This window comes from Copadichromis virginalis, linkage group LG8 (genome assembly GCF_057382275.1).
Source record: "Copadichromis virginalis isolate Kocher_CV1m ecotype Utaka linkage group LG8, C_Virginalis_male_GT1.1, whole genome shotgun sequence".
Classification (NCBI taxonomy): Eukaryota; Metazoa; Chordata; class Actinopteri; order Cichliformes; family Cichlidae; genus Copadichromis; species Copadichromis virginalis.
Window position 1 is genome coordinate 29,208,386 of NC_140625.1, and position 16,410 is coordinate 29,224,795.

The 16,410-nt window shown below is 42.7% G+C and overlaps 2 protein-coding genes across 3 annotated transcripts in view; both read right to left on the minus strand.

The window, feature by feature from the left end:
• Positions 1 to 7,229, minus strand: part of map2k6 (mitogen-activated protein kinase kinase 6) — a 40,877-nt gene extending 33,648 nt beyond the window's left edge. Inside the window, exons 1-2 of one of the 2 annotated variants that reach the window (XM_085467004.1) lie at positions 7,155 to 7,228; positions 6,866 to 6,989 (exon numbers count right to left, since the gene is read on the minus strand). In XM_085467004.1, the coding sequence (XP_085323130.1) occupies positions 6,866 to 6,956 (91 nt within the window). In that variant the 5' untranslated portion in view covers positions 6,957 to 6,989; positions 7,155 to 7,228. Of the gene's footprint in view, positions 1 to 6,865 lie in introns of both variants that reach the window. The other variant, XM_085467003.1, reaches the window with a different exon arrangement.
• A 2,528-nt stretch (positions 7,230 to 9,757) lies between these two features.
• Positions 9,758 to 15,608, minus strand: btbd17a (BTB (POZ) domain containing 17a). Its single transcript, XM_085467276.1, has 3 exons — positions 15,394 to 15,608; positions 13,704 to 13,995; positions 9,758 to 11,576 (listed from the first exon to the last, which is right to left on the minus strand). The coding sequence occupies exons 1-3, from the start codon at positions 15,476 to 15,478 to the stop codon at positions 10,502 to 10,504; spliced, it is 1,452 nt and encodes a 483-aa protein (XP_085323402.1). The 5' UTR covers positions 15,479 to 15,608; the 3' UTR covers positions 9,758 to 10,501.
• Between the last annotated feature and the right edge of the window lie 802 nt (positions 15,609 to 16,410).

The window sequence follows — 16,410 nt, forward strand, 5'->3', positions numbered from 1 at the left end:
GTTCATTGTCTTTACATCCAATCACACACACACGTGCACAAATTAGAGAAAAAGAAAAGTTAAATGTACATTTAAAACAGTACTGTAAAGGGCAGTCCATTACAATTATAAACACACCGAGCCACAACAAAATCAAGGCTAAACAACCCATTTTAAACCGCGTCATTAAAATTGCAGCCATCTGCACGAAGTACTCTCATTGAGAAATCTAGCTGTTACAGTGCACGGTGGACAAAACATAAGAGACATTAATGAACTGACACTGGGACAGTTCAGGGTCAGTAGCTGAAGGTTCAGACTGTCCTCAGTAAAATATGATGATTTGATGATTAAACATGCAAAAAGAACCAAACGAGCAAAGGAGAAACATGTTATAACTGTGATTACCTAAATGTTCTGTTAAATCCAGCCATCAAAAAAAATGTATTTTCTTTCGGTATGTGCACAAACATGTAACCAAACATAACCCGGCTGAAATTGTCCTTTTTGTCCGTCCACTGCCGAGGTGCTAACTGCAACCGGTGATGGGTTGTTTTATTCAACACAAGTGCTTAAAAAAATAAATGGATAAAAGCTGTTGACTGCTGGGTAATGTCAGCATGAAGAGTACCTTCAGACTGAACTCGTACAATTTATACAGGTTTTAAATTCTAGCTAGAGAAAATAGCTGCCAGTAAAACCACTTTTCTACATTGTCGTCTAAATGAGGAGTGAAATGCTGGAGAATAATTAAATTGTCTTCAGGCAGACGTTCAGCATTCAAATCCAGACAGTCAGACATCGGCCCACTGAAGGGGCGAAAGGATGATTTCAAATGCATGGTGCTCAGTGTTTTATGGAGCTGGCATGTAAGCAGGAGGACTGATCATCAATCTTCATATATTTTTCAGGCAATTCTAAATTTAGCAGCACAGACAGAAGAGCTGCAGGTTGGAGTCAAAAAGCCCACGGGTAAACATGCAGCAATTACAAGGAGTACATTAACATCTGCATCCATCTGCACTCAGTTTATTTGCCTTCACTATCTTACAGTGCAGAGCTGTGTAATGAGATCCTCGCCCTCATTCTCATCTCGCCTCAGCAAGAAAATCTCAAATCCTGCTTCCATTGAGACATTTTCTGCACAGCACACACACTCTGGAATATCTCATTATTCTCTACACAACAGGGCTGGAATAAAAAGGAATGATTTGTTGTCTGGATCCAGTGGATCATCTGAACAATGCTCTGAACAACTCTACTGTAACTGCAAGAGGGGGGAAAAAGCCACTACAGAACTGGAAGCAGACCAACAATCAGTCCGTCGAAACAGCAAATTTAGTATCCGCGCAGCTGAAAACGCAGCCTCCATTTGCATGACAAACGGGACATTTGTGCAAGGGGTGCGAGGGCCGGCCGGGGCTGCAGGCGGGACACGAGCTGGGAGGGCCGTCACTGTGCACAGTGCACAGCAGTCAGGGTAAAAACCTTGTTGGGCAACATTCAAGTAGAAGCAGCAGCAAGACTTTTAGCCGTGTCAGAACAGAAGGAGAGGCAGCTCAAACCTCATCACATTCTCTTCTTCAGTCACACTTCTGTCAACGTTAGTTTTTCTTAAAACATTTGACTGACCAACATTTAAGAACACGAGTCGTTTCTCTTGGGGAGATGAAACATTTGAATATTTACCTCCCCTAATCATTTGAATCCAGTCTAGAATGCATATGTGAGCAATTTCTGAGCCCCTCCCAGGCAATAATTACAGCTGAAATTACCTCCTGTTTTCCTGTGAAGCTGCCGCTCTCGCTGTAATTTAAATCCCATCCGGAGCCACGTCCTTACATTTCACAGTAAATCTTTCAGTGTTTAGAGAGAGGGGAGACATTTGCTGTGGTAATGTGGGCTCCAGGTAGGCCTTAATGTTCTCTTCAAGTCTCATTTTAGGCCTGTATTTGTTATTCATTAAAAGCATAGAGGAACATACATTGCATATGAGTGTAGTTCACATATTACTAATGGAAACTAAAGAGAAATGGTTACATAGTTACCTTGATGATACACATCAGTATGTACAAATGAATAACACTGACTCTGGTTCACTTCTGGGGTTCCACAAGGTTCAGCACTGGGCCCTTTTAACTCTTCATATTGTACACAGATGGTATGTGTTAAAATTCACTTTATTTTCTGCTGACACTAACTTATGTTGCTCTGGTAAAAGGTCTGGAACAGCTGCGGAATAAAGTGGAAAGGGAACTGAAAGTTTTAAAGAAACAGTGTGGCATTACTAAAATGTATCAACCCAACACATGGAATAGGGCTGTGCCATATCAAACCATGCACAATAATACTGGTATAATATTTAGCTTGAGTTGAACTCGTATGACAGGAAGAACAAGCTGCGGATGGAAACTACTGAACACCTGAAGTTATATGGGAGGTCAAAAAGCAACTGGTTAAAAAACTCGGCCCAAGATACAACATCTCAGGTGGAAAGTAAATTAAAGTAAAAAATTTCAATTTTATTATCTGGCAATACTGTGCAGCTCCAGAGTTACTTTAGTAAGCAGTTGCTTTCTACTTTTACTTAAAATGTCCAGAGAAAACACTACCCAGGGTAGGGCTGTGCGATATGACCAAAATCTCATATCCTGATATAAAACATCCCGATAACAATATAAATCACAAAGATTTAACATTTTCTGTAAATTCTGTGAATCTCGGGCAGCTCGACTTGCATGAAGTGTTTCCAGCTGTGCGTCGTGTACCTGGAGTCGAGTGTTTTAACCGATGCATTAAATGATGCATTTTTAGATATAAGTTGTAACGGCCGCCGTTTTCTTTGTGAGTATTTATTACACGGCGTGCTGCGGGGAAAAGGTTTACTTTTTAGCACCTGACGGCTCTTTTTTGCTTCTTATCCGTAAATACTCTGCATCTTTCACGTGATTCAGGTTTTTTTTTTAAAAGTCTCAACAGGATCTTGAGCTTTATTGTGAAAGGTTTATGTGGAAAATAAACAAGCGGACACACGATGGTTTTACTGTCGTTGTTGCTAACGACAACGCATAAAAACAGGTGCTTGTCCGTCTGTAGTGTGGTTATATTAAATATAAGAGAAAGAGAGAACTTTAAGAAATTAATATAGCCACTACAGTGACCATCAAAACGATGAAAAAATATTGCCGTAAACAGTTTATTTTGCGACACCATGAAACAAACGATGGCGTAAAATGAAACGATAGACGTTTTTATATCGTCATCCGATATATATCGTTATATCGAACAGCCCTAACCCAGGGTACTTTGCTCTACTTTTTCTGCTGCTGGCACATTGGGTAGTTTATCATACTGATGTGTCTGCTGTGACGACCCCTTAAAAAAAAAATAAGGGAGCAGCTGAAAGTTGCTTTATCATCAATGACAGTCGCTGGTTGAAACTTCCCTTTAACCTAGTTTGCACTAATAACTGTTGGTTCCTGTGCGCTTCAGTTACCTCTATATCGTCATAAATGGCATTACTACAAATTTTCTTGAAATATCACAACATAAATTATGAGGCTATTGATAGCAAGTAATATGTAATGTAATGTAACCAATAAACGCAACATTGTGATGAATAATGATGAAATATAGTTCATGAAAATAGACTTTTTGGGTGTGATAACCAACCATAAATTATGTTGCAAAGCGTACACATAGATACATACACTTCATAGATATTTTTCAATGATTTCTTGCATGCGTGCATATGCACTCCTGCAACAAACAGAATATAAACCCACGAGAAAACGCTGGATTCTCCTGTTTACATAGCAGGTCAGAAAATTCAATAAGCACCTCTGAACTCTATTCAGTTCTGTATTTGAGCAGTATTTTGTCTGTTCGAGTCAAAATATTTGTTGGCTCCAACATCTCTGGTATGAGAATTTCACTAGAAATCAGAGCCGTAACAATTATGAAAACCCAAAGATAACCAGCGTACTATGATGTGCGACAAAGTAAATTATAAAATTTTTTTTTATATTTTATAGTTGACTTATTACTGCTCTATATTACCCTAGTGTACAAAGCTGGAATAAACAAAATGTGTTCTAGGTAAAAGGCCTTTAGGAGTCCTTTTATTTCATATTAAAATGTATTTTTTCCTCATCCTGATGTATTCATGTCTGAACAGATTTTTACCATAGTAGTAGCGTCCTGACGTCAAACATCTGCACCTGGTTTGGGAACAGCACCAAGCAGGACAGACGAGATCTGCAAAGGGTGGTGCGCTCGGCAGAACGCATCATTCAATCAGAGCTCCCTGACCTGCTGTCCATCTACACCAAGCGGTGCAAGTCCAAAGCTAGGAAGATTATGATGGACCTCTCCCATCCCAACAATGGACTCTTCTCACTGTTGAGGTCTGGGAAGCGCTTCCGCTCCCTTAAGGCCAAAACAGAGAGAATGAAGAGGAGCTTCTTCCCCCAGGCTATTCGGGGCCTGAACCAGGTGTAGGACTGGACTCTCCCAACACGTCACTATAAGACTGGACTCTCACACACGTCACCACACGCACCACCACACATTTCCTATAATCCTATAATTCCTATAATTTATAATCCTTATCTTTATAATCTCTTCTGCTATTTGCACATTCTTTACTGTAAATTCCTAAGTTAATTTGTAAATTTTTGTAGTAAATTGTAAATATTGTAAAACTTTTCTTCTGTCATTTAATGGTCGGGCATTGTACAGCTACAAGCATTTCACCCCCATGTCATACTGTGTATGGTTGTGTGTGTGTGACAAATAAAATTTGAATTTGAATTTGAATAGTTGGTGGAGCTATTTTTAACTCTTTTATACACAGCTCTGTAATTTCATCGGTCTATAAAAGATCACATTTTGTAATCTGTTTTAATCTAATCACATATGTGACACAGCATGTAAAAAGCCAAGAAGAAAATGAAGAAGAAAGAGCCGCACTTTCCAACATTTCCAAAATCTGTTTTCTTAACTTCACTTTCTGCAAATATCTCTCAGAATTTTGTCTGAAAATGTAGCTTAAGGAACAGCTTTTGATGCATAAAATGCAAATACACAGCGCACCTCTGCAGCATGAGGTGAAAATACTCGCTCAGCGCAACCATAGACACACACACACACACACACCTGGGGGCGCGACCAGGCCAGCCAGCCAGCAAAATGTGCCCCCGTTAACAATGCTGCCAACTTTTCCGTCTTTAGCCTGTGGCGATAACGCTGTGTGCTCTGTGATCAGCCAAAGGGTTCTTGCAAACCTCAGTGGAGTTTTTAATCAGAAATTTAATCATTTACAAATGTACTACAAGAGCGTATTTATCTATTAGTATTGATACTAATCCACAGAAAGTCAGAGAAACAACACATCTTTTTAATTTGTTTTGTTTTTTTGTTTGCATTTCATTTAAATGATCGGTCTGAGGCTAGTTTTTACTGTTGTGATGTTTACTGTTTCACACTAAAGGAGAAATATTTGTCAGGTCCAAGATGTCAGAAGCTTTGAGCAGATGTTATAATGACTTGTCATCGTGCAGACATCAGTAAATATATTCACCTACTGAGAAAAGCTGCAGAGCGATCACCAAATCATCTCTCAGCTGAAAGGTGACCAAGTGGATGTCATTTTAAATCAAAGACGAGATCTTAACTGGGCCTACATCCACTTTTCGTGCGACTGCACATGTGCAGTTTTCTGCTTCTACCGACGTCAATGGATGACAACAGAAACCGACTTCTGCTCTCAGGAAAGTCCCAAACAAACTCATTCATCTACAAAACATAAATAAAACGTGTTGCATTATTCACCACGTGATAAGCTGGCTGCAACAAGACAATTCCTCCGTGTGGGTGGACACTCAACTGGAGCAGATAAACAGGATCTGACCATTAGGGGGGCTCTTGCTCTCTCCTACCTGTTCACCTCCTGTGCAGCCTCTCAGTGCGTGCATGTGTGCGTGTGTTAGAGAGAGAGAGAATGCTGCATGTTGTGCAACAAACCAGCCTCACTTTGCACTTCTTGGAAATCACGGTGAGGGGAGAGAAAAAAGGCCCGAGCTGCTCTCACTGCAGCTGTTTGGCTCTTCCACTGCAAGCTCCATTCACTGATGATCTTAAAGAGGCTGCAGGGGGGAAGCTGAGCACAGCTCCTCCTCCACCTCTTGCTGCTGCAGGGTGGTAAAGTTGGGTCAAAAGTGTGACAGGCATGCAAAAGGGGGAAAGCTGCACATCGGTGGACACCCAGGGGTTTGACACATATCCAGTTGCTGGACAGAAGCAGCAGCTGACACACTTTGCAAAGCGCAGAGAGTGCGCCCTGTTCCTGAACCCTCCACCTTAAAGCTCGCGGGTCGCTTTGCCATCAGTTTGTTGCATTTTCTCTCCTCACGACCTGAAATAAATTTGCAGCCTACAAACACACAAACTTGTCCACTGACAGCTGCAGGTTGTCACGTCATGCCACCCCCCACCACCCCCTCCCCTATGCACCAAACCACATATTTAGAGCCCTGCACGCGACAAGGCTTTCATGATTTACCCCGAAAAGCGTGCACGCGCCACGCGTCAACTCGTGCAGAGTTCCTAATAAAGACCGTCTATCTCGTGACTATTAAGGCGCCCCGTGCTCTACATCCCTGCCTGTGCGCTGCTAATAGCGCCAGTACTAGTGAGTCCACACAGCATCGTCTTACCAGGAACTGTGCAAAGGGGAAGATCTCAAACAGGAAATGCAACTGACCCTTCTTAGCCGTCTAACTTTAAAATGCACCGGCCGTTCTCGACCTGCAGCGGTGCACGTTGCAGCTCGTGCAGCCGTGATTGCATATCGCTAGTTTTGCACACATCGGTTTCATATTCTTACCTCCCTTCGACTGAGACATTTCCCCTTTGCTTTGATGAGGGGGAGGGGAAGCACAAAAGACTTTGCCTTCTTTCTCACTCCCTCCCTCCATCGCCCTCGCACTGGAGCTTCAGCGGCTCGCTTTCTGCAACAAAGATGCAAAAACACAAGCCTCGATCTTCATGCACTTGGAGCCTTTTCGCGTCCGAAGCGTGCGCGTCCGTGCGCAGGGCGCCGGGACGGATGCACGGCCGTCGGGAAATCAGGTAATTCTGCAAATGCACTGCAAAGAATTCTCCGCAGCACTTACATGATGGGCCAAGGCTGGCAGCGGAAAGCTCCTAACTTGGATCAGTGTGAGCCCCTGCGAGAGAACGTTCTTCCTGCTTGGGCCGCGGAGGCTTGTGGGAAATGTAGTGAGCGCTGCGGCGTTTTATTTTCGAAACTGCAAAGACGCTGAAGTTTGTAACGTATCCTAAAAAAGAGTGGGTGTGGGTTTCGTCTGTGCACACAGGATGCAATGGAAACACTGACTGTTATATTCATTTCTGGTGGGTTTTGTACATTTTCAGCATCGATTTCATGATGCAATAGTTTGTAAAACACATAAAAAAATCTTGCACCAGCTAAGAAATCTGCACATTCTGTAATAAATTCAATCTGTATTCGTTAAAAAGTCACTCTCAGCTTCTTTTCTTATTATTCTATATTATTCTTAGAGATATTAGAGAGTGAACTCCTAAGGGAGCTCTTGGTAACAGCAAGGAGGAAGAACTCCCTTTTAACAGGAAGAGAGTTCCATGAGATTCAGACTCATGCAGGGGCCATACGCTGTGACCTTTGTGGGGTTTTTGCTTTCCAATATAAAGCCCCTTCAGGTAACTGTTGTTTTGATTTGCCACTTAATAAATAAAACTGAATTGACTGGAGACAAATTAGAAAAGCGAGGCTGAAAGAGTTTAGACGTGTGCTGAGGAGGGATCGTGGATACAATGGACAAGGGATTTTAAAGATGAAGCTGCCAGGAAAAGAATGAGGATCACGGATGTAGTGAAGGAGGACATTCTGAGGGTTGGGGACAGGGTGGGACGGAGGCAGCAGATCCACTGTGGCAACCCCAATAGGGAACATCCGAAGGAAGAATTATGATAGAAATTGGTTCAATGTTTTTTAAATTAGCTGATTAAATCATACCATGGATCAAAGTCAGCACAGAGAAAGCAAAAACAGTCAGTGGGAGAAAGGTGAGTGTGGCAGGTCAGTAAGGTTTAAACCCGTGGCGCTCAGGGATTACTCGAGCCTGCACTGATTTCTTTATTTGAGACTGAGCAAGTTTAATATGAGCAACGAGCAAAGTACAAAAGTTCAAGCACTGATTATGCAGCAGAATTATTGCTGCATTATTATTACTGTTCCTTTCATTTCTGTGCAGCTTTCTGCTGTTGAGCTCTGTGCATCACTTTATTATTTATAGAATTATCATCTGAAGAGTCAGCAGTGATGTCAGTGCAGTGAAAAGTAAAAAAAATATAAATTTGCATAAAAGGAAACTTGATCAAATGAATCGCAGGTGTTTTAAACACTCTTTGTTCAGGTGTCTGCAAAGAATCCAGACAGAAAACGCTGTGAACCGTAGAGCAATAATATCACGTTAATAAGACGTTACAGGGGCTGCGAGGTACAAAACACAACAATATTTTAGAAATCACAACAACACTTGACTTTACAGAAAAGTTCATGATGTTTTTTCCGTTTCAGAAGATGAAACCAAGTCCTCGGTGACGAGCTCATGTCACTTCTTCTTTCTGTTGTCTCAGCATGTTTTTGTTAGTAAGTTTGAAAGAGGAGGATGGAATCGACGTGATCTGTTTTCTGAATTTTTGCCTTACACCTGAGAATCACAGTAGAAGTTAAACACAGAAATATATCAGGATTATCCTACAGTACATGTTAATGAAGCCATAATAGTACATCTATGTGATAAAAACAAAAAAACCTTTTATTTGCATGTAATAAAGCAGTTTTGTGGTTTTAATAAGAAAAAATATCATAATAATTTTTCATTTTTCTTATTTATTTTAAGTCTATTAGATTTGGAGGGGATGTTACGCGTTGTGTCCATCTAAGGCAAGCATTTTTTTTTGGTCTGCTTAAATGAAGCAGTTGCAATATCAAATCAAAATTTATTTCTATAGCACATAATAATACAACAAAGTTGACCAAAGTGCTTCACAGTCGGTCAGAGCAAAAGGATAAGACAGAATAAAAAGAAACAGTTAAAAGGAGGGCAGGAAACAATATGACAATATGACGATCGTGGCTCGAGAGTTGGGAGTTCGCCTTGTAATCGGAAGGTTGCCAGTTCGAGCCCCGGCTTGGACAGTCTCGGTCGTTGTGTTCTTGGGCAAGACACTTCACCCGTTGCCTACTGGTGGTGGTCAGAGGGCCCGGTGGCGCCAGTGTCCGGCAGCCTCGCCTCTGTCAGTGCGCCCCAGGGCAGCTGTAGACTGGATCAACTCAGAGGAATGAATATAAGGAGTCTGGGAGCTACGACAGCAAAGGCCCGATCACCTCTGGACTTCAAACGAGACCTCGGTTGCGTCAGGAGTTTGATTGGAAGATCTAAGTGACTTATTAGGGAGTTCGTTTATTAGGAAGGAGTTTGCATAGATAGCTGGGAGCCAAATGATTTAAAATTTTAAATGTAAGCTTGGTTCTGCTTACTTACATGTTTTGTTTTGTTTTTATATCTGACAAATAAATTTGATAAAGTAAAAAAAAAAAACAATTGATAAACTGACATTTGCCAGAAAATAATTTTTTGCATGTGGTGACAAAACATAAGCCGGAAGACAATCAGGACAATATTCAGTTTAGTTTTTAAAACTTATGAAACAATCTTTATTACCAGGCGACACTGATTAATGCAGCGGTGGATGTAAGTAACAGCATCGATCACATTAATGGATTCGCTAACGAGGTGCTGCGACATCGGTGAGAAGGAGTACAGGTTGGGTTTCTAAATAAGTTATAACATACAAGTAGAAGAAAAATGTTTAAAAAAATCAATTTACTTTCCAGTAAGCACTGAATTAACAATTTACTGATTTAAAAAATTGAGCCATCTACAATTTTTCAACCATATTTCACAACAACACAAAATATAATCAAAAAAACAAAAACAGCTAATACAAAATCCATCAGCAAACATTAACATCAGGGTATAATTTAATCAGCAAAGCTTTAGATCAGTGCACACCGGGCAGTGAATATCAGCTGTGACCCCTTTATGTGTAAATGGGGTATAATAGCACCAATAACAAATCAGTGTATGACAAAGGAACAACCTCAAGAATAAAGGACGAAGCTGGTGATGTTCTGCATTTTCCTGAGTGCCAATAAATCCCATAAAAAGACCAAAATTATTAGCGTGTTAGCCCATACATCACTTTAAACTTTAATACCCAAGGTTTTTATGGTGCAGTAATTTTCTCAGATAGTTGGATGCTGTGTCACCATCTTTCCATTATGATTTTACCCTCACAAAATGCTCTCAGGCAGTCCTGAATCAGGATCTTTGTTTTTTATTTGCTCAGTGATTCCAATGACTCAGGTCCACGTCTCCATGATGGGATATGAGTGAGGGTTGGAGTGAGGTTAATTCTTGGTGCTTATGAGGGTTTGGTACAGTGGCTTCACAACAATATGGAGGAACAGGGAGCTGTCCATGAGATATTCAGATGTCCGGCGGTACAGGTCAGCTTCGGCCAAGAAATCGCCGTTTTCCTCTGTGCTCTGGTGGAAGTTGTAGACGTGCTTCACCACCACCTTCCCCTGCTGCTGAGCCATCACCAGCACCGTCTTCTGGAAGCTCACTCCAGCAAAGTCGGTGCTGGACGTGGCAGGCGTGATGATGATGCGAGGACGCCCGCCTTCTACGCGAGTCGGCTGCATGGCGCCCGTCTCGGTGTACATGGGCCTCATGCTCAGGGGCAACCAGCGCGGGGAGAACAGGACGTTCCAAGTCACGCGTTTGTTGGCGTCATGGTTGCTGGGCCCCAGCTGGGTCTGGAAACTCATGCTGCGGTCGTCCCGTGTCGGGTTGTTGACGATCCAGGGGGACCCCCACACTGGGGACAGGTAGTTCCTGGGCACAAAGAGGCTACAGTTCACGTCAAAGTATTTGGCCATCTGTAGTGGCGAGGCCGAGTGAAACTGGTAGGACATGTAGAGCAGGTCACGCACCGACTCCTGATAGCGAGCCAGGATTGTGGACTGGGTTTGTAGGAGGAAAAGCTCCCGTGGGGGGATCATGGCGTAGCGCACAGCTCTCAAAGCGTTCTCAGCCGTCAAACCGTCCGGATCGTTCTGGATAATCCACGCCTCCAGGGCTGAGAAGAGCTCCATCTCACTCTGCAGGATGAGGTCTGAACGCTGCAGCAGGGACATAAGCAGCTGGCTGCTGATGGTCACCCACTCGCCGCTCTGCAGAAGAGACGACAGGTTCCAGGCCATGTACTGAAGACAACTGTCCCTCAGAGTCACATCCCCGGCCTGCAGGGCATACTCGTACCAGCCTGCCACGTGGCCTGACGGGGTGTCCCTGGCCAGATTTTGGGTCATGTACTGGGTGATGCCCTGCTGGAGACTCAGCACCTGATACTTAGTGGCCAGCTTGTGTAGAGGAGTGGCCTGGTCCAGACGCAGAGAAAGCTCCCCACAGTACAGATACCTGCACAGAGAAGAAAAGCTGACTCTATGACCACTGCTGGGTGTATTTTAGACATTCTTAGACTCATGCTAAAGCTGGAAAAGCTGCATTTTCATAGCAGACATCTTAAGTCTTAGCATCCACTGCCATTAAGTCTAGAGTTAGGTTTAGGGTTTTGACTATGATACCTTTCAAATTAGGTATCATAGAAAAATTAAGTTAATACAATAATTATAACATTGCACTTTTTCTGTTAATGCGGTTGCAGGTAACTGGGACCATTATTTACTAAATTACCAACTGTACACATCAAAGGGGCTGAGGGTAACTTTCCCAAAGATTAGTATGTCAAAACCTAGGCCGCATCCTTCGGAGGACCCGGCCTTCGCGGTCTACGTGGGCCGGGTCCTTCAAAGACCGATAACGCCGGAAGTGCGAGGCTGTGAAATGGGAGGGTCTAGCCTTCAGATTTGCGTCACCGCTGTCTCAGTGGTGTTTAATAAACTCAGCTGTCTGCTCCTTGCCATCTAAATTATAGCAGGACACTGGCGTAAATTCTCAACCATCTCACACTTCTGTTTAATCAGTTTTCTGTTTGGTGTTTATTCAGCTGTGTGAAACCCACGGAAGATTAATAAAGTTTATTTAATCTAATCTAATCTGATCATTTTAATCTCAGCCAAACCGATTTACTCAGGAACAAATGAAACACTGAAAAAAGCCAAACAATAACATTTTGAAGTTATCTAAATGACTTATATATCATGTTCAACATGAGTAGCGACAGACCCGTGGGGGGGGGGTTGAAAACAATGTGCTGGGAGTTCACTGTTCCCCCGGCTTTAGTGACCCTTGAATCTCCGGATAGCTATCGATCTGATGGGTAACAGACGTCTCCGAAAACATCAGAGCACTTGTGCAAATATGTGATGTCTTGATAAACGGCAGATGTTTCAAGTTTACACAGCTGCATTTTCGTCTGAACATATTTTAAAAGTTTATTTGTGACCCAGAAAGTGTAATTAGAGTAATATTAAAACTAAGTAGCTGCCGTCATTGTTGGAAACTGGAATTGGCTGGGCCGCGCTATCAATTCTGGGATAGGTTGGGCCACGAAGGATAAGCCCGACCCATCGTTCAAATTCGGGGGAATGAAGGACGCATTTTTCGGCCGCGTTTGGAGCAGCCTTCGAATTGGGACAGCCTTCATCGCCTGGCAGTGAGGTAATCGGTCTACAAATGCAGCCTCCAAAGGATGCGGCCTATGTTTTGGGACACAGCTTGAATCTTTTATATACAGTCTCTGCTTTAAAGTATGACAGAACAGGGGTATTAGCAAACTAACTTAATGATAGCAAAAAATAATAATAAATCCCAATTTAGGTTAACACAGAGAAATGTTAGCCTTCGTTTGTCCCCTTCAATCCATAATTTACTTAAAAATCCTTTTTCCTCACATACAAAATCTTGAATCATCAGGATTCGTAACATTTTAAAGACCTCATAGTGACCTCAGGTGACTCTAAACCTCTCTTGTTGCTCCAGCAGCTGGAAAGCATTCTTTGTTGATAATGACTGAGAATGAGAAAAAGTCAGAACAGTGGCCTCCTTTCATGATGATTTCCCCCTCACAGAGTGCTCTCACGTAGTCACCAATCCAGTTATTTTTGTTATTTATTAAATTTTCCTTAAAGAAAAAGCACTTGGATGAGCAGATTAATGATCCAAACATCAAACCAGAGGCAGTTAACAGAAAATACACCTTAAGTTAACATCAAAACGAAGTGGTTCTCTTTAGAACAAGAAGGTTTAATCGAAGCAGAATAAGAAAAATAAGCGTAATGTGTGATTTGATTAATCTCATTAGCAGCTGAGATAAAAATAGATTTGCTTATTGATTGCTGTTGCAGGCTTCTCGGTGCTGCTACACTACAGCAGATGCTACTGAACAGCACAGCAGTTTCCTCATTAGTCAATTTGCTTTACATTGTAATCATTGATGGGCTCATATTTAGAGCTGCAGTTTCACACTTCCTCCCTCTAGAGGGTGTGCTAACTCAATCAAACTTAGTTGAAGTGACCCTGAAGGACAAAGGTGTATGTTCCCCTGATGCTGGGGGGGAGGGGCATCCTCTGTTCCCGCCTCACCTGATAAACTTGTCAAACACAGAGGCACAGTCGGAGCTCTCTCTCAGGACCAGCATGCTGCTGTTGCGGCTCAGCAGGATCTCCTCAAATACAGGACTCTGCAGGGAGAGCACCAGGGCGTGGGCCTGGATCACCTTCACCTCGTCCGCATTGGGTGTCTCCACCCGCAGCGACACGTCGCTTCCATTGCCCTGAATCAGGAGGGCCTCCAGACGCTGCACCAGGACCAAGGAATGGCTGATGGTGTCCCCGTTGCTGCCACCATCCTGGGCTCCTTCAGCTTTCGCCATGCCTGGGTTTTTTTTGAGAAAGCAGAAGGAGCTGGTGAATTTAAAGGATTGGATGCATTTCATAAATAAAACAAAGCTGCGTGTGAGTTATTTATTAGGGCAGATAGTGGGGTAGTATCATCCAAATCCATGCCATTGATCAGCCCAGCTGCGCTCGCTGTCTGGATAATGAAGGATTGTGGGTCATGTTTAATTAAAGCTTTGTCTCAGCTGAGGCGGTTGCATCGCAGCGCACCCCCGCCACCCCTCCTTCCTCTGCTAGACCACAGAGTTACTGTAACTGCAGGGATGTGAGCCTCGATTCATATTCTCAAAGTATAGTTGCTCTTTCTGATTCATTATAAATATTTGACACTTTCTTCCCCACGCTGACACAAACAGAGCACGCTGTCAACTTCTGTCTGTCGGCTGTGATGTTCAAAGGAGTCTGAAGGAGAGGAGACCATCCTCAAAAGAGTCCAGATGATGAGAGAACCACAGCAAACAGAATTTTAAATAGTGTGTTTGGCTACATATTTGAAGATTCACTCAGTGAATACAGTCTCTCTGATTTTTGCACTTTCTTAGGGAGCTTACACAAAATATTTGGTCTGAATCATGTGTTTATCTTAAAAAAATGTCCCCCACATATATTTTGTTTTGTTCTCTGGACTTAGAAGCTTTGAAGAAAACTGCTTTTATTTACCTCTTCCGCCACCAGTTGTGTTTGGTTAACATCTGCTTCTTTTTTATAATTGTTTTAGCAGTTTTAAACACCCAAAGTTGTTTATTTCTTTACCTTTTAGCTTCATATTTAACATCAAATAAAACCCAAACCTAACCCCTGATGGATTCCCAGCGAAAAGGTGGATGTCAAGAGTTTTAAAAAAAACTCAGTAACAGTAGAGCCACTGTTACTGTACAGCACTTATTATTAGAAATAAATCTACTACTCATGCACACGAGAGACCAGTTTCAAATGCATGTGGGAAAGTGCACCAATATGAACTATTTGATTGTAAACTGCTAAAAATAAATACCAGTAAGCCTGAGTTTGAAAAATAAAAAACCTGCTATCACTGTGTCCCAGAAAAAAAAGAAGAAGGTCAAGTCACTTTTTCTTTCATACAGCCGCCAAAATGTAAAAAGTGATCTCAGTGAAAACTATTTCCTGCTCCTTTCACAGTTTGGCTCTTTAAATGTACTTCTAGAAAACACATCCTTAGTACTCGTTTGCTCTCACTCAAAATCAAAATCTGTTTCCATGAGAATGAATTCAGTTCAATTTATAGAGACATTTACAGATAAATAAGGCAATATTACAGAAAGACAACCCAACGATCTTCTAAGAGCAAGAATTGACTTTTAACACAAAGAAACTGCCGCATGTCTCAAATGTTCTGTATTTGTGCTCAACGTACCTGCAGCAGAAGCGGCAGCCTCCATCTGAAGGCAGACAGCCAGAAACAGCATCCCAGCGTGGACGCGAGCAGCCTGTTTCACCATCTTTTCTCCTGACTGTCCTTCCCCGTCTATCCTGGAATTCTGCTTCCTGTTGTTCGGAGGATGATGGGGTCTGCGCCCGAATGACGGATAAGACTGGGGGTTCTCCTCACCACGTCCAGCCCACCACCACTACCAACACCATCGATTTGTGGGTGGAAGCAGGCCGGGGTTGTTTCCATGACTACCGCTTTGATCCTGACTTTCCTATCCTTGGGTATCAACGCTGGCTGGACATCATTGATCCAGCAGTGATGCTGTGGGGAACTAACAAAGCTGAGGCTGGGGGGGTAGAGCTGGGATGTTCAAAAAGAAGAAAAAACACAGTCATCTGATAATTTGTTAATGCCTGCAATCATCCTAGTTGTCAAGCTGACATCAGTCTCTCTCCAGGCCACAGACAAAAACACAAAAACACCTCATATAATCTTAATTATTTATATTTACTTATATATAACAAAACAGTCCTGACCCTGAAGGTGTGCTGCAGTATCTGGCAACAAGATGTTAACAAGATGGGCCGTGGTGATCAGACGGCCATATTCCGTTGCCCACGTGCCCATCTTTGGTGCCTTCAGCAGTGAACGGGGAGTCCGCGTGGGAACGCTGGCTGGTCTGCGGCTGTGCAGTCCCATACATAACAAACTGCAATGCTCTGTGTTGTCTGAGACCTTTCTATCAGAACCAGCATGAATGTTCTGCAGTTTGAGCTGCAGCAGCTCCCCACGTGCATCTGTGAGTCTTGGCTGCTCATGACCCTGTTGCTGCATCACCACTGTTTTTTCCTTGGACCCTTTTTATAGATCCTGATGGGGGGGGGGCGCGAGGAGAAGGACAGAAACACAATACATAGACTTTAGAGCAGTGAAGTTCTGGTATTTTTGTATTTTTGTGTGTTTTTGGGGTGATTCAGAGAACATGATTGGATGGTATCT